At 43.0% G+C, this 19,110-nt stretch overlaps 1 protein-coding gene across 11 annotated transcripts in view; it reads right to left on the minus strand.

Annotated features, from left to right (window-relative positions):
* The window catches only part of Marchf1 (membrane associated ring-CH-type finger 1), an 858,714-nt gene that overhangs the window by 6,227 nt on the left and 833,377 nt on the right, over positions 1 to 19,110 (minus strand). For 9 of the 11 annotated variants that reach the window (XM_039094632.2, XM_039094634.2, XM_039094635.2 and 6 more), the window contains one exon: positions 10,818 to 10,965. In XM_039094632.2, coding sequence (XP_038950560.1) covers positions 10,818 to 10,965 — 148 coding nt within the window. The remainder of the gene's footprint in view (positions 1 to 10,817; positions 10,966 to 19,110) is intronic. The other 2 variants (XM_017600176.3, XM_008771134.4) reach the window with 1 other exon arrangement.

Here is a 19,110-nt window from a genome sequence, read left to right on the forward strand (position 1 = left end):
AAGAACTGCGAATATTAAATTGGGATAGGTCCCGGAGAGAGTAGGGACTTCCTGAGTCACTGCTTTGGAGAAGGAACGGGCATTATGGTCCCATAGATCGAGGTTAGGGCCTTGGGCTGGGTACAGGTGTCTTTTCTTATAAAGCCATCTTGTTCTTTTTTGAATTCACGGCAACTGTCATGTTAGAAAGGCAGGCAGTCAACAGGCTCAAATAATTAGAATATCAAAAGCCAAGCCTGAAAGATGCTCAGGGTTATCTTCAAAACAATAGGAGCTTAGTTCCCAGCATCTGTGTCATCAAAACTTGTTTATCTAGTTTCCATTTTCTACTGTCCAATGTACCAGTGCACACCTTGTGTGCCTTTGTGTGCACACATCACACACGCATGCACACATGCACATACACATGAATGCATAAATTTTTAGGAAAAAGAGCCAAACTCCGCACAGCTTAGATGTACCCTCCATTCTAGCTGAGAGCTTCTCCACGGCCAGACAACTAAGGAACCTATTATGCTTGACTGTGCAGCTGCTGGTTAAAATGCCAGCTCCCTTCAGGGGCAAACAGTTGACAGATCGGCCCACCTGGCTCAGGCCAGGACTAACACCTAACCAAAGCACAGGATAGGGGGGAAGTAAATGGTTGCTGTTCTAGGTCATTTCATTTATATAGTAAAGACCATCTAATGCATTGCTTCAGAATGGAGGCCAATATACTCCTACCCACAGGGTGCTTTGTGCTAGTTAAGTGAATTAACGGGCAAAGTGCACGTGACCATTCAAATCACTGGGGGGCCTGAGTGATTTGAATGCCGGTGAACAGCCATTGTAGTGACTCAAATGACTTGCATGCCCCATGTTTCTGGCTGACTGAGCTGCCCATTAAGGGCAGTAGTTTCCATGGCGCCCATATTCAAATCTTTCTCACTTTTTTGCAGGCTTCAACGTGGACATTTCCAGAATCCAAAAGGTCTGGAGTCAAGTTAGCCACTAACCATGGTGCTGGCATAGAGCCTCACCATGGACCCCTCCATCCCTGGCTATTTTAATTCTTTTCACCAGAGAGACACATAAAAAAGGCACCAGAAATCAATGAATTGGCCTTTAACTAGAGGAAGCGAGCAAGCATGTGCACTGGGTTTGCTAGGGAGTTCTTACATTGAGCTATCAACCAAACGACAGCCATTTATAAATTGGACTGTAGCCCCTGGGTTACAGTTTCAAATGTATTTGCTTTTTAGAAATTTCTCAAAAACAAAACAAAACACATTTCCCTTGGAAATAGAACCAGGTCTCTGACACACAGGCTAGAATATCTTTAATATCTCATTTTCTGTTTTCTCTTTAAATCGAATTGGAGAAACCAGAGGGTTTCAGAAACTAGAAGGTTCCAGATGGGTTTGAAATGCTGCTGCGGGTCAGGCAATTATATTTACTTTCTTACTCTTAAACCAGCAATTTCTAGGTCTCTCTCTGAAGTGTGCTATTTCTTCATGTTCTGTGTGTCCTATCATATGGCTGGAAATACCTAGAATGTATCTAAAGCCTTTACATCACCCAGCAGAAAAGGAGAAGCCAGAGCTGCAGGAACAGCCTATGACTGAAGAAAGTACCTCCCTGATCATGGAGAATAGCTCTGGCTGGAGTTTTGAGTACTCAGAATTTCAAACTGACTGCACCCGTGAGCTAATTAATTTTCTTTGCTTTCCTCCTGTTCAGCCGTGTAAACTCTTTTAGTATTAAAATTAAGTTCTTAAAATTAAAATGCAAAATTCAGTGTATATAAGCTATGAATGATGTGACATGCCACTTAGAGAAACACATTTTGGTTAACCTAATACAAAAAGCCAGACCATAACATTGGAAAACCATATAAAAAAGCCCCCAGAAGGGAGAGAATTTAGCTTTCTCAGTTTCACAAGTGAGGAAACTTTGCTTCAGAGACATGATTTTCTTCAACGTAACTTCCGTGAAGAAGGCAGAGCTAGAGCCCTGCCTACCAGCAACTACTAGGCCAGTGTCTGCCATAATAGGTTGGTACTGATCTCTAGAAGTCACCTCCAGCCACAGCCACAGCCACAGCCAGTGAACAACTTTGAACTTCCACCAATGCCAAGTGCTCTCTGAATAATAACGTATGGCCCTGGCCTAAAGGAGCTTCTGTTAGAACTTGATTGTCCATTGCCAAAAGAGCAGCTCTGAAAATACACACACAACCAACATTCTATAGACTCCATAGATTATATTTAGGAATATATAGGCATATACAAATAGGTATATGCATACAATAACAATTAATGAAAAAGAGGCCATGAATTCGAAGGAGAGCAGGGATGAGTTTATGGGGGAGGGGACTTAGAGGGAACAAAGGGAAGGGAGAGATGTAATTAAATTATAATCTCAAAAATTAACAAAAAAGTAGACAAACATATACTATTCAGGCTGTGTATATATGTATAGTGCTCATGACTTATAAATGCACCCACATTTAGACTTGGGTCCTACATGGAGATTTCATTCTTTACATACCAATATTCCAAAAGAAAATAAAAAATCCCCTTTGAAGAGACACTCAATTCACAGTTTGAGCTACTGTTGCTTTAAAAACACGTTTTTGTTGTTTTTTAAGAATAAGGTGACATGCTGAATTATTCGTCTAGACCACGTAAGGAAGAGGCAGGAGGACTAATTGCTGCTCAAGTGAAAAAAGGCAGCAACATCCATGACTTGGACTGTAAAGGAGAGGGAGAGGAGGTGAGGGCTCTGTGTGGGGCACCAGACATGGCTCATCTGGAAGAACAATGTCTTAAACCACGTGGGCTTGTTTTCTCTCCTTGCTGCCACTTCAGTTCAAATGATCTATGTTGCTTTAGACTCAACATCAGTTCTGGTTGGAAAGGACAATTAGTTCCACTTCAAACATTTCTGAAGGTTTTCAAGAAAGGTTCAAGAAAGTTTAAAATATGCTAGTCTTTTAAACTAGGCAGGAGGTTTTTCTCCAATAACTTCAAAAGTACATTCAGGATTGGTGCTCACAATGCCTGAGGAAGATTACCATGCTAACAGCCCAGCAGATATCCACACCATCCAACCATATACAGAGGAAAAGTAAGGCTTCGGACAACTCCGAAAGATTCCTATGATGCCCTACTGTGTGTGTGTGTGTGTGTGTGTGTGTGTGTGTGTGTGTGTGTGTGTGTGTGTTGGTGGTGGGCAAATGGGTTGTGAATAGAGGTGATTCTCTTTGTGAGTCACTTTGGATTCTATGTGTTCTGGGAGATGTCCCATCAGCACTCATTTCTGTAGGGACCCATAGACTCTGCTACTTCATAAATATCTTGCTTCTTAATTTAGCAACTTTGAATACCAAAGATAGAAAAAGGATCTCATTGTGAGTTGCTGGAAGGCAGCAGAAAATACTACAAATATTATCTAATCTCTGTGTGTGAACCCAATCTTTGCTTATCACTCAAATATGATATATATATATGTATCACATATATACATATATATCACATATATACATATATAACTCAAATGTGATATATGTGTATATATATGTATATATATATGTGTGTATATATATATATATATATATATATATATATATATATATATGTACTCTCGTGTAGTCTGCACTGGCCTTGAATTCACACTGTAGCCAAATTTACTCTAAACTTCTTATTCTTCTGTCTTCAGGTTGCCAAGATAGCATGTGCAGCTATTATATCCTATTGATGTGGTGATGGTGTCCAACATCCCCAGCTCTCTATTAACTGAACTACATCACCAGCATGGAGATTTTTATTGGGTAATTTGACTTCGTAGTAGGGTTACTCTGAAGTACTGTTGACTATGAGGCAATTTTTAAAATTAGTGATTGGTGGGGGTGTTTGATTGGGTGGTGCCATCCCGGAGCTGGTGGTCCTGTACTGATGGTTCTAAGAAGGCAGGCTGAGCAAGCCACAAGAAGTAAGCCAGTAAGCTGTACCTTCCACGACTTCTGCATCAGCTCCTGCCTCCAGGTTCCTGCCTTGTGTGAGTCCTTGTCCTGACCTCTCAATGACAGGTTGCTGTCACCTGGAGTATAAGCTGAAATAAACCCTTTCCTCCCCACCTTGCTTTTGTTCATGGTGCTTCATTGCAGCAGTAACTAAGAATTGTCATAACTAAGACAAGTTGGCACAAGAATAGGAGATATCACTGGAGCAGACGTGACTATGGTTTTTTGGGGGAAGATTATGGAAGGATTTTCAGAACCTTGGCTAGAAAAGTCATTACATGTTGAGTGTTCAGTGAGCTCTTCCTTAGGAGCTTCGAAGATAGGACTGGTGAGAGCAGTAAAGACCAGGTAGGCTTGGCTTAACGTTCCAGAGGGAAGCACAGACCCTACCTGGCCTTTTGTGTGACAAATCTGTGGTGTGGTGTACAGGCAGCTGGGGCTGAAGAACTGGCTGGGATAGACAAGAGGACAGCACCACTAACACAAGACCTTTCCTTTGCTAGGACAATGAGTGCTGGTCACCTGATGTTGAAGAAGAGACCAGCGTCTCTGAGGTGAAGTCTCTCGGGAATATTTCCTAAAGGTCAGCACATAGAAGCTTCCTTCCAGAAATGGCCAAGGCTGTACCTTGGGCTGTGCTGGCAGGTGAACTTGGTGGTGTAAGGGTCACCCATATGATTGGTTTTCATGGGAGTCATGAAGAGCAGCTGATGGTTGGAACTGAATGGCAAGGCTGAAATTCTTGAAGAAAGCCCAAGGGACTCCAGCAGTTTTGGGGATGCCAGTGCCATGGAATGTCCTCCAAGAGTGGCAGCAACAGTGGAGTGGAGCTAGCTGGAACCTAGAAGACAAGCTGTGTGTGCTGCAGAGTAGTTCAAGACTCTTAGAGGAGCCCAGAAGATCAGGAGTGAATCCCAGACATTGGACATTGAGTTATTTACACTGTTGGAGTTTGCTTTGTTCAGAGTGTAACTGTGCCCCGGTTCTTCCCTCTTGATGAAAGCATTTAACTTAATTTTTATTTTTACAGTAGTCTGCAGCTAAAAGATGTTAAACTTTTTTTTTGCAACCTTTATATTTTAATATGCCTTAGCTACCTCAGTACCTGGGCCACTACTGAATCTTCATATGCCCAACACACTCCCCTCTGATATTTCTGCGTTAACACTAAATATATTTTATCTTTGCTGCCCTGAACCCCTCTGGGTGTAGGATGGTGCCATTATGCAGGTGAAGGCAAGTACAAGATAGAACAAGGCCTGTCATTGGACGAGAAGGAAGGATGGGTGGGAGTAAAGTTTTAGAAGAGGAGGAGACTGGAGGAGGAGAGGGAACAGCTGAGAGAACATGGAGGCAGATGCTAAGATTCCTCTCTGCAGGGGCTGGGGAATTGGCTTAGTAGTTAAGAGGTTAAGTGCACTAACTGCTCTTCCAGAGGTCCTGAGTTCAATACTGGCAACCACATGGTGGCTCACAACCATCTGTGATGAGATCTGATGCCCTCTTCTGCTGTGCCTGAGGACAGCAACCATGCACTCAGATACAGAATATAAATAAACAAATCTTTAAGAAAAAAATTCCTCTCTGCACATTTACAGGTTGTTATCAATATTCTTAGGGGATGGATGTGTAAAGGGCTTTGTATATCTAGATGAGCAAACTGTATCTTATTTAGGTGGGCAATTGTATCTTATCACTTGGATCAGAGGTCATCGTGTTGTGTTTTCTTTCATGTGGCAATTTAATTGAGTTCAAGAGAGTGTGTGGTGGCTGAACACTGGGCCCGCCACAGAATTGGGATGTGTATGTCTGGCATGGTGGCAACCTGCTTTGGGAACTAGATGGGTAGAGAGATTGTTGCCAGGCTCAGAAAGTAGCCATCAGCAGTGTGATATGGGATGGAGCTTAGCGGGAGAGAGACACTTTGCTGACTGAGATGAAAATATTCAACAGATGTCATGGGGCAATATGGTGCTGGATCTAGTGCGGGATAAAAGAAACCTTTTTAAATTTTACAGCAGCATCTGAGCAGCCCTCTTGGGGCTGTTTTCTCCTTTACACCTACATTTCGGCCATCTCTCCCTCCTGCACCTTCCCTGTATGTCATGGCGGAATTGACATTAAACTTTTAAAAGAGTGCTTGGATTTTTTTTTTCAAAAAAGATTAGATATTTTTAAGACACAAAAATTTTAATTTGTTTGAATTTGTAAGGACTGTGGGACTTTTCAAGTTATTTATGTTTTATGTTGTGATATTCATATAAATGTGCTATCTTGGGCATAAATGAGAAGTGAAATGTTCTAATTGAAAAGGGATGTGCTTATGGAGTATTACTCAGCTGACAAAAACAATGACCCAATGAAATTCGCAGGCAAATGGATGGGACTAGGAAAAAAAATCACCCTGAGTGAAGTTAGCCAGACTCAGGAAGACAAATATGGTATGCAGTTATGTATAAGTGGATATTAGATATTAGCTGCTAAGTAAAGGATAATCATGTTATAGTCCACAGACCCAGAGAGGCTAAGTAGCAAGAGTGGCTCATCAGGCAGTGCATGCATCTCCATGGAAAGGAGGGTGTTGAAGGGGAGCGATGTAGAAACCTAGTACTGTGGAAATTCTCTGGAATCTATAAGAGTGACCCTAGTGAAGTATTCAAGCAATGGGGGATATGGAACCCAAACTGGCCATATTCTTGCCTGTGCAAGGCCTATAGCAGTGGGACTAGACATCAAGCCAGCCACAAAACGTTCAACCTACAATATGTCCTGCCTGCAAAGTGATCTGGGGTACTACTGGTGACACAGAACTTGTGCAAGTGACCAACCAATGACTGGTCTAATTTGAAGTCCATGCTGTAAGGGGGAGCCCATGCCTAACATTGTATGAATGGCCTAGAGCCAGAGGCCGTTCAGCCCATAAACCCATGATAAAACCAAATAAACTTGCAAAAAAATCAATAAATGATTTCTACTGGTATTCTGCTATACTCATAGATTGGTGCCTAGCCCAAATGTCACCAGAGAGGCATTGTCTACCAACTGATGGGAGCAGATGCAGACACCCACAGCCAAACACTAGGCAAAGCCAGAGAAACACTGAAAGAGAAGAGGAAGGATTCTAGGAGCCAGAAGAGTCAAGGACACCATGAGAACATGGTCCACAGAGTCAACTAAGCAGGGCTCATAGGGGCTCACAGAGATAATCATAGACACTGTATGGGTCTGAGCTCGTTCCTCTGCATAGGTGCTATAGTTGTGTAGCTTGGTGGTCTTGTGGGACCTCTAACAAGGAAAGTTAGAGGGGGATATCTGACTCCTCAACCTGTGCTTGAGACCCTTTTTCTCCTACTGAGTTGTCTTGTTCAACCTTGATATGAGAGTATGTGCCTTGTCATATTATAACTTTACATGTCATGTTTGGTTGATATCCCTGGGAAATCTGCTCTTTTTTGAAGGAAACCTGAGGAGTGGATCTGTGGGAGAGGAGCTGTGGGAGAGCAGGGTCTGGGAGGAGAGACGTAATAGAAACTACAATCAGGATACAATGCATGCAAAGAAAAATTTAGAAATCACTTAGTGATATGTGCATATGTGGGGGGCTCTTTTTTTTTTTCTGCAGATCTGCCAATTTGTGTTGTTCCTCTCAGCTCCCTCTCTGACTAGAAAAACTATTTTGTTCTAACACTGTAAGGGGAAGAAAATCAGCACTTTGACATAAAGAGTTTTGTAATTTACTGATTTCCTGCATTCAACTTAAAAATACATTCTGTTAACTAAGAAAGAAAGAAAAGAAAAGTGATGTTTTGGTGTGTCAAGTTGACAAGGGATCAGTTGTACTGGCCAGTTTTATGTCAACTTGACACAAGCTAGAATCATCTGAGAAGAGGGAATCTCAATAGAAAAATGGCTCCAAAAATCCAGCTGTAAGGCATTTTTCTTCATTAGTGACCAACGAGGGAGGGCCCAGAAGGTTCAACCCACTGTGGGAGGGACCATCCCTGGGCTAGTGGTCCTGGGCAAGCAGCCTGAGCAAGCCATGAAGAGCAAGCTGTAAGTAGCATCCTCCCACGGCTTCTGCATTAGCTCCTGCCTCCAAGTTCTTGACCTGTTATAGTTCCTGTCCTGCCTTCCCTAGTGAGGACTGTTACCTGGGAATTGTAAGCTGAAGTACCCCCCTGCTCCCACCCTACTCCCACCAATTTACTTTTGGCCCTGGAGTTTCATCCCAGCAATAGAAGCCCTAGCCCTAATAGATCCTATTCATGATATTGTATTTTGTGTTAGTTAACAGACATTTTGAGTTGAAGGTGGGGAGAATGGAGACAGTCTACACAAGAGGCTTTGGCTATTTTGTATAAAACACTGTTTTCACATGAATATTGTTAGTGGAAAGGAGATAAATGGAAAGAGTTCAGGGCTGTATGAGGTAGAATGCATACAATTTGGTGATTAATTTAAGAGAGAAGACTGACTAGCAAAGGGAGGGGGATCTAGATATTAAGGATGGCCTTTACAAGGTGCTGAGGTTGTCAGGAGGAGAAGACTGTATGAGCTTGGGGTCTCTGGGAGACTCCAGAGATGTTCTCAGGAGGGAAGGAGATGCAAACTTTGGAGTATATTCTAAACTGGGTATTAATTTGGAGTATATCAGTATGCAAGCAGCAATTGAGAACATCAGGATGACCACTGTACCATGAGCAGGGGAGGCAGAAGAAAGGAAGGGATGTGGATTTCTTTGTTTCTGGAGAGATGTGGTATAAGAAGGAACCGAAGTGAAGCCATTTTGAGTAAAACCTCCACTTTGAATAGGGGGGATCAAATAAAGTTTATGTTCCTAAGACTGCCCTGGGTAACCGGCATCCTGCTCAGCAGAGAGAGGCATGTGAATGGGTAACTGGTTGCACCCTGGTTGGCATTTGAGACATGAATGCTCGGTAAGTCACCCTGCTACAGTTGAACAGCCAACTTGTGAGAATACCCCAAAGACACGTTCCTAAGGAATCCCCAATCCCTAAATCCTGGTTGGTGGAAAAATAGAACTGCAATTTAGCACAAATGATTGTAGTTTCCAAGCTTAAAGGCGCTGTACCAGTCTGGCTCAGGGTAGGGGGATGAAGGGTGGGATGGGGCTGCAGTTCAGCTCGTATGTCTGTCCTATGGCCCTGATTGATTGATATGACTGGATTACAGTCATCTTCATTGTGTTGGATCTAAGGGGACCTCATAATAGTGGTAGCTGCAGTTGAGATTATCAAGCCCCTCGAACTGTAAACAGCCCAAACTCATATATCTCAGGTATTGGGCAAGCACAACGGACTAAATAAGTGTTTTCCCATAGGAGTCTTGTCTGGGTATAGTAGGAGAAATGAGGTCTTGACTGACACAGTCTGGCCATATCAAAACACTGTCTAGTCATAAAAATGTGTTTTCTCCAGTTGGGGGCTCCACTTAGCCACCAAAGAGTAGGAAGTCTCTGGTTAGGAGCTGTGAGATGTGCCCTGTTAGCTAGGAACACACTTTACTCTTAAGGGGAGCACTGGGTGAGACAGAGACACCTGCTTTTCATTTAGGCACAGCTGGGTGTCTGTCATTTGGTGAATGCAATTGTTCTTTTAAGGTCGTACCTGCAGGAAATGAGAATTTATTCAACCTAGATTTAACATGATACCTTAAAAGCAAGGAACTGGGGACTAATGTGGCAAAACAGAAGCGATCTTTAACTGATTCAGTTCATCAATGAGTTAATGTTGCATGAATGGATGCTAAAAAACTTATATCCTGCCTGTTTCTCTAGTAGTTAGACTCCATATAGGCTTTCCATAGTTTTCTAGTTTTATAAAAGAAATGTAGGGTCTGCAAGTCAGACTCCAGCTCTTTTTCCTTAAACAACTGTGTGTACCAGGAGCCCTGCAGGCCAGGAACCTTCACAGTCCACCCCCCTTTAGGACTGTGTGCACCACTACCCCAAGCACACAGGCCTGGGAAGTCTTTAAATATTAGATATATTGTAGTAGCTTTGTAGCCTGGATAGTGTCCTTCACAAACTGAGCATGGCTAGAATTTTCAACTGTAGTGCTAAGCCACTGCTTCAAATGACCCAGCATGAGGGATCCAGGACACACTCTCTACTGAAATGTCACCTTGTGCCATCAAAGAAGCAGTAGGCAGGGTGAAGTAAACAAAGCTTTAAAACTCTTCACTCTTCCTTCCTTTCTTCCTTTCTTCCTTTCTTCCTTTCTTCCTTCCTTCCTTCCTTCCTTCCTTTCTCTTTCTTTCTTTCTTTCTTTCTTTCTTTCTTTCTTTCTTTCTTTCTTTCTTTCTTTCTTTCTTTTTCTTTCTTTCTTTGAGACAGGGTTCCTGGCTGTCCTAGAACTCACTTTGTAGAGCAGGCTGGCCTTGAATGCAGAGATCTGCCTGCCTCTGCCCCATCAGTGCTGGGATTAAAGGTGTACACCAACACAGCCTAGCAACTCTCCACTTTTCTACCGACTTGCGTTTTCATGTCAGGCAGATCTTGGTGCTCCGTGAGGCTCTGGAAGTCTGAAGTGGTAAATGGTACCCACGAAGCCCTCATAGCTAAGCTTCAGTTGGGTCCAACACATCCCAAGTCCTAACTTTGGAATCCCAAGCGACCCATGCTTTTTAGACAGTAAATCAAGGAGATAATTGTAGAGGTTAATTGGCTGCAAGTTCCGGCCCTTGCTCAGGACCTGGACATCTAAGGGAGACCTAAACTTTGGAAACGGCTCCCTGTGCACCCTTGTGTCCGTCCCAACAGGAGATGGGAGGAGGAGTGGGAAGAGGTCCTTACCATTGTCGTTACCTTGCTTGATTTCCTCCGCTGTCCGGTCTATCAACACATACAAGGACCACACCACGCAGGTGACGGCGATGACGTGGAACGTGACAGAGCAGAATATTTTCCTCCTTTCGCTCGTGGTCATCTGGAGCTTTTCCCACTGCAAGCAGAAAGGAATCAGTCACTGCCGAGTTTACAACCAGAACCTTTTGTTTTCACTTTGCACTCCAGACCGGAATCCACAGTGTGAACATCTGGCTATCAATTTACCCGATACTGCTACATTCCAGTAAGACTCCGGCATTTGGAGAGATATGGAATCGTCACCGGCAGAGTAAATACAGGTTAATTTGTGAGAAATAATTTCCTAGGCTCCAAATGAGTCCAGCCTGTTTGTAACCCATTCTGCAATAGGAATGAGGTAGGTTCATGGTCTTGCATGATTTTAACTGGTGTGGGGATGACTAAGTAGTGTGTGAATGTGATGCCAGTGCGGGGAGGTGGAGTCAGAAGGTCATCAGGCTCCCTGGCCAGGACTACTGGAACAAGTGAGTTCCAGGTTCAGTGAGAAACACTGCCACAAAACTAAACAACTCAGTGGAGAGTGCTAGAGGGAAACACCCAGTGTGAACGATGGGCTTTCACAAAAGCCATCACATGCACGCCTGTGCGCGCGCGCACACACACAAGTAGCAGTTACACATGCATATACACAACGAGATATCAGGGCTCTTAGAAAATATTTCCTTTCAGGCTTCAGTGCACTACTTCATTGTGGTACTCGGTTATCCGTAGTGACTGACAGCTTTCACCACGTGGATTACTCTAACAGGGCAATCCTTGCACGGTGGATAAGATAATTGAACGAGGATTTCAAAGGTGGACTGAGAGCCACAAGGGGAGTTAATGGTTTCTGTTTATAGCTGTACTAGAGAGAGAACTTTTAACATCAGAGAAACCGAAGTAGAATCTGTGAGGGCTTTCTCAGAGTGCCCTTGAATCTGCTGCATGAAAGCTGCAAATGCCCCAACTGTCACCTGTTCCTGAGTTTCACGCCTCAGAAGGCTCATGGCTGCCCCCTCAGTCAGCAAAAGAAGAAAGGTCAGAAGCTTTTGATGTAAAGTATGTATGAGGGCCTGTTTATTCTACTTCAAAACAGACGTTCTCAACTTTCAATGACCGCGTAGCCACAGGGCCACCTTTTCACACTGGGAATATTCCTTTATTTTTGCATCTTGAGTTTCCATAGGAAAGTCAAGAGATGAATTTTATGAACCGTATGCAAAGCCTTTTAATAAGCCCCACTTCTTTATATTATTACCCCTTTGATTAACCAAATCTCTGGGCACTTTTTTGAAGAGTCTTTTTTCCCCTGTCCTAGCAGCATGCTGGATTCAGTGTACAATTAAAAACAGGAAGGATAGGTTACAGGATACAAAATCCAGGATCTGCCATCAGCTGGTGATGTACCCGGTGTTGTTCACTCTGTCTGGGTGCTGCTTGTCTCATTCTCAGGGGAAACAAGTTTGTTATAGCAATCAGGAGAGGGATACAAACTGGGGGCTGGAGGACAGAGATACAGGCTAGGAGGCCGGGATGCAGGAATCAGGGGGTGGGAGGTGGGGCAGTGGTCCAGGCTGGGCGGACAGTGGCCGTTCTTCATTTGGTTTGCTATTAACAGGCTAGTTCTAGCATGTCTGTCGTGATCCCTGATGAAGGCTGCCTTTCCAACCTTCTTGATCAAGATAGATCTTGCCAGTGTTGCCAAGGCAACCTTTGCTAGCAATTGTCAGTGCCCAGCTACCTGGGCATTAAGAATTTGCCTCAAAGATACAGAAATTGCCCTTTTGTTTCTTGTGTTATTTTTTCCTCTTTTCTGTGTAAATACAAATGAATAAATCCCTTTATAAAAATTGGGACATATCTAAAAGCAATTTTATGAAATGAAATACATTGTGTAAAATTAGTGAAAAAATAAAATAGGAATGGATAGGGTGGAACCAAATAATTTATAAAGACTCTCATGCCAGACAATAGGAGCTCAGAGGCTATCGCTTGCTAGTGACATTTTAAGGAGAAAGTGTAATAGGATCATCCACCTTTTCCACTTTATAAATCCTCACAGAACCATTCAGAAATTCATCACAGTGAAGATGCGTGGCCACAGCGCCCTCTGCTGCATGAAGACTTTATTGCATGTGATACTTGGTGCCTGGCCCCACAGAAATCAATTGCCGTGGTCTCACGTCAGTGTAAAAAACTTTCAACAGAATCTACTGCAAGCGTTCAAAATGGCAAAGACGTGAAGGAAGGGGAGGAGATGCAAATCTCATTTTAATATTTGCGATGTTGAAATTCATTCAGTAGCAAGTTTTGTTCATAAAGGATGTAGCAAGTTTGGTTCATAAAGACCTGATGAAAATTAAGGGAAACACTGAGACAATTCACATTTCATCTGTCTCTCTTGCCCAATTCCATAGTAATGTGTGACTTGTGCTCACATTACCAGACACTCTGTGTGATGGCGGGGGCATCTCCTGCAGAAGATCTTTCAGTTCCCATCATCGGTACCAGGGCACCCATTAGACCTGTAGATCACTCAGCCCCACTGTTAGATAGGGGTGTCACCAGATAGCCCAGGCTGGCCCCGAATTCACAGTCCTCTAGCCTCAGTCTCCGGAGTGCTAGTCTTATCATATCTGGCTTCTTTCCCACAATCCTTTAATTTGCCCACTTTTCTGTCTTCCTGCCATTAGTCATGATCTCCTTTATGCCCTAAAAACACATCAACTAAGGTTGGTCAACCACCTTTATAAAGTGTTAGCATCCCTTCTGCAGACGGTCTTGGACTTTGCTCTCAGACTTTGCATCCTCTGGTCTTGGGCACTTGTCGTTTTTATCATCCTTGGTCTTTACTGTCTTGTTGAGGGCCCCAAGTAGCAAAGCATTGAGCAGAATCCCATTATTCCTCCTTCTATCCCTTTCTCCCTTTCCTTTGCTCTCTTCTTTCTCTCCCAATTTTCCTATGTATCTCTCAAATTTCTAACATAACCCAGAGTACTTAGGGAATCTATGGTCTGATAGCTCAAATGATGCCCATCAGTGGCACCAGCCCCTCGTGGTCCTTAGTATCATTGTGGATTTTGTACAGTCAGGACCAGGAGTTTCCAGTCACCTTTTAGACGATTGCTATCATTTTATTTGCATAAACGCAAAGGTGCATTCTAATGTTTCAATTTCTCTGGGTCTTCTTGTATTATTACTGTGAGGTTTGTCACATACATCAGGTCTAAAATGCATTACAATCTGCAGACACCATAGCCTGATATATTACATGAGAGTTTTAGAAGACCTTTCAAAGTTTCTGTGTTATGACACACTGGAGCATTTTCTTAAGGCTCCGTTCTAGAGCAGTGAATTTGTTTAAAATAAAAAGGCTGGCAGTTTGTTAATTGCTGAAACAAGGAGTTTCCTTTTAATTTTACTTTTGCTTTCTAAATTAACATCAAAGTGACAGAAAAGCTTATTAAAATAGACTTGTATTAGTTAACAGTTTTAAGTACTTTGAGAAGTAACCAGAACTTTGAGTATGAACATTTTCGAGGACTAACTCTTGAGATGAAAATCTCCATTCTACCTGTAGCCAACCATTTAAGAACATAAGAAGAGAAAGTTAACTTTTCAGACCTTTGGTGGAACTGCTGAAAGTTTGCAGGTCATTAGGAAACATAAAAGCCTGTATGAGACACAGCAACTCGTTAGGGTCACTAGGTGACAGAAAGCTACTGCCTCAGACAAGTCAGAAAGTATGCCCAATGAGAATCTGTCCTTTAACAGAACTAGACTTAGCTATTCACATGGGTTTCCTGGCTTCGTCACTAATATATCTGTGAATGCTGATAACCGTTTGGTACCTCTGCATATAGCCTATAGTGGAAGGGGCTGTGTGTGTGTGTGTGTGTGTGTGTGTGTGTGTGTGTGTGTGTGTATGCGTGCATGCGTGCATGTATGTGTGTATGTGTGTATGTATGTATGTATGTATGTATGTATGCATGCATGTATGTATGTGTCTAGCTCCTCCATTTCTCTGGATAACAGGGACAAGAGGAAAGGGTTTTATACTACAGAACTGCAAGAAACATCCACTGAAATTTTAAATGGAAACAGGATGAGATGGGTTTTATACCCAGAGGGGCCTGCATAGTAGTCAAGGAAAATTAGTGTGTTACCATTTGAGGTGCTTGTCTAAGGGTTAGTTTAGGCTATAGTTATTGATATCTCATGGAGGTAAAGACCATACTGTAACAGTCACTTCTAGAGGAGTGGTTCTGGTGCTTTGATTTAATCAGGAATCTGTGTTTAGCGATGCTGAAGGTCCTTGTCCCCAGTTGGTTTTTAAGCTATCAATTAAGATGCCAAGTGGCCAGTGGTTGGGATGAAAGAAAGAGGTGGGACTTCCAGGTTCCCAGAGGCTAGGAGAGAGGAGAGGGCAGGAAGAGGGACATTGAGATACTTGGGGAAGAGAGACAAAACAGACTCGGAGCTACAAGGGAGATCTTTCAAACTGTAGGCTGAAAGGGAAAGTGGTCCACAGAAGGGCAGCTGGAAAGTGTCTTGGGCAGTAAGACCAATGGCCTACATAGAAGGTAACTGGGCAACTAAGCTGAGGGCAGATTTAGAGGTGTTGACCTAGGAGTAAAGGTAAGGGCACGCTAGCCTTGGTAGGCTTAGAAGAGCCCAGGCACAGAGCCAGTACGGCAGATTAAAAATGAGCTAATATGTGTTTTTCATCTGCAGATCTGAGATAGCTCCTGGGTGGGTGCACACCTGTGACTCCATGGGAGTTCAAAGCAGAGCAGACTACAAGCTGCAGTTATCTGTCTTACTAAGGATGATTGCTCAATTTTATTAGAGTCCTTGAGAATCTCAAATCAATAGCCTTACTGGCCCAGTTGAGTCTCCATTTGCCTTTTGAATTCCTGAGTAACAGGCATTTTACAAACAAGGGATAAGAGCGAATATAGTCTGTTCTGGTAGGCTGTCACTATTACAAGTAATTTTTAATGTTGCCTGTTGTAATGATTAATGTGGATTGTCAACTTGATGGCATTTGAAATCATCATGGAAACACATTTCCATGTAAGAGATTATTTAGATTCAGTTAGCAGAAATAGGGAGATCTACTCTGAATATGAATGGTATTATTCCACAATCTGTATTCCTAGATTGGAGAAAGAGAGAGAGAGAGAGAGAGAGAGAGAGAGAGAGAGAGAGAGAGAGACAGAGAGAGACAGAGAGAGAGAGACAGAGAGACAGAGAGAGACAGAGACAGAAAGACACACAGAGACAGACAGAGAAACAGTGTGAGAGACAGAGACACAGAGAGAGAGAGACAGAGAGAGAGACAGAGAGAGACAGAGATAGAAAGACAGACACACACAGAGACAGACAGAGAAACAGTGTGAGAGAGACAGAGACAGAGAGAGAGAGAGAGAGAGAGAGAGAGAGAGAGAGAGAGAGAGAGAGAGCAAGCACAGGCACTCATTGCTCTTTGTTTCCTGAATGCGTGGACACTATCTGACCAGTCTCATCCTTTTCTTTCCATCTTCCCTGCCATGGCGGATTATATCCCTGAGAACTCTAAGCCAAAATAAATTCTATCATTTGTTGCTGTTGTCAGTTTCTTTGTTTGTTTGTTTGTTTGTTTTGTCACAAGAGTAAGGCAGGTAACTAAACAGCCAGGCAATGCAGTCTTGTGGAGGGAGCTGCTTCTCTGTGCACACACACAGGTTTTGCTAAATTTGTTATTTGTCAAATTTGAACATTTGTAATGCAGTCCTCTGATCCAAGTAATGCTAATTGAGATGGGGATTTCTGTGGTCAGATTCTAGCTCTGCCACTAAGAACTGTACGTAGTCCCGGAGTTATTTTAGCTCTCTGTTCTTTTATTTCCTTATGCCCAAAGTACTGACAAGAATAGCCTGCTTTACTTGGCAGAGGGACGAATTTAACAAATTTAAGTGCTGAGCAGTACGAGTAAGTTAAAAAGAGTCTGGTGAGCACTTATCAGTTATCATAATGCAGACTCTATAGCCTAGCATCCAAGTGGACTTAGATTCTCCTCACCTTCTGGACTAACTCAGAAGGTTGGTACTGTTTCTGAGGGATGTGAATGAGACCTGATCATGTAGAATTAAGTCACTAAGTCAGTCTAGTTTGAGACAAGGAATAGATATTTCTGAATATCAAACCTCATAACAAATTACCAGGGTTTATTTTTGTTAACTATAGGGACAAAGATAAAGGAGGCAAGTTGCTTTGCATATATAGTATCTGGGGGTTATCTACAAGATTATATAGTGATGACTTCTTTTTCTGTTAGGAGGGAATAGAATATATTACAGATTATCCAAATGTCCTATTTTATGTTTTATTTTTACTTAAAGGTTAAGGGATACAAACATACCAAATTTGGAAAAAAAAATCTCAAAGGTAGAGTGCTTCCCTAGCATGTAGGAGGCCTGGAGTTCAAGTTTATGTGCAAGCATGTATCCCAATGCATTGATGTGATGTTTGTGACAAGACCGTATCATGCATGTGAAACGTAGAACTTGGGCAGCAGTGTATCAGAAACATCCCAGGTAAGCCATCCTGATAACCACCTTAGCAACTGCACAGCTCCATAACTTCCAGTGGACAAATAAGGACAAGAAAAATGCTCTTCTTCTCAAAAGGTAGTTAACTTAAATCTTTGTAGAATCCTCTTAATGTTAAATTTCCTAAACTGTTTGAAACCCTGAGAGAGTACACTAAGAAGTGCTTGTGTTATAGCACTGTTGTGTCATAGCAACAATGAAGCTTCTGCAGGTGAGACAGAGAAACGGGAATGAGAGGAGGCCAAATGTAACTTGTCACAAAACCCCAGGGGTCGCTGGAACACCATTTAAGCACAGGATAAGCTGAAAAGCAAGCAGGTGCTGAATGGATAGGATAAGCTGGGTTGTTTATGGCATGAGGGATATGGAAGGTGTAGATTAGAGGTGTAACTCAGTGGGGCCATGAGATGTATGTGCTCTGATGGTGCAGAGGGGCGTGCCAGTTTGTAGATGAGAAACCTTCTAAAAGCAAAGTTCAAGAGTCTGAGACCAAAAATCCCATAGAGGACACTGAGCAAGAAAGGGGAGCAGAGAAAGAGCTGGGCAAGGAATAGGATGTCTGCTGTTATGAGGTAGCACAGGTCAGACACACACATAGTCACACTTTGGAGACCTGATTTGATGGAGACTCCAGAATATGGGGTGAAGCAGACACTGACAAGAGCTTTATCTAACTTTGAATCAGTGACCCACCCTCCTCACATCTTAGTTCTCTCTTTGGTAAAGGTGAGGTGGCAGTTGTACCATCTGTGCTTTTGTGGCTTAGACCAGCACCCCACACATACTGGTCAGGTACACTACTACTGGGCTATATCCACAGCCCTGTGGTGCTGTCTTGTGTGGATGAGATTGTGTCATATACTATGTACATACAAATAGCACACAGTAAGTCAGTATGTGAAACAGGGAATCCCAGCTGGCTTGTGAAACAAAATTCCATTAGTTTCATAGTGGGCTTGGAGCAATTGCATTTCTTCTTTGAATTTATTTCATTGTAGCTAACTTGCTTTGCCTGGGTCCCCACCATCACTTTCATGCCTATCCCCTTTCACTCATTTACCTAACCTGTTCTATGTCTCTGAAGAACTGAATCTGTGGATCTTCAAGTAACCCAAGAGCTTACTGTCACTAAGCGAAGTTTGTCAGGAGTTCAGAAGGGTGCAGGCCTCCAATTCATTGCATAGAATGGCAGAGCAGTTGTCTATCACCTTCTATATGCTGTTATTCCCAAATGAATTGCAGTACCAAAAAGGAATGCAAGACTACAGTTTAACTTCCAATTTCTGTCTTCGGAGCTGAATGTGTGCCACAGCTCTCTGTACCCAAATCCTGCCAGGAGAGAGCTGGCCTCCCAGGAGTGCTGATACACTTGAGAGCACAGGTGAGACCACCACTTCTGCTCAAATAACTAGCCAAAGAAGGGCCCACCCTGAGCCTTCAGGACACAGGAACTGAGGAGCAGTAAGGGGAAGGATCCTTCTAGTTTATGTCGGAGCCTGGAATTGACCCTGTGCCACAGATCCTGGTATCCAAATTCTGCCCAGAGAGAGCTGGTTTCCAATGAAGGTTGAAACACAGGCTTACAGGAGGGTTAAGTTATTGTCAGAGATAGCAAGACCAGCTAACACCAGAGATAACCAGATGACGAT

This window comes from Rattus norvegicus, chromosome 16 (assembly GCF_036323735.1).
Source record: "Rattus norvegicus strain BN/NHsdMcwi chromosome 16, GRCr8, whole genome shotgun sequence".
Lineage (NCBI taxonomy): Eukaryota > Metazoa > Chordata > Mammalia > Rodentia > Muridae > Rattus > Rattus norvegicus.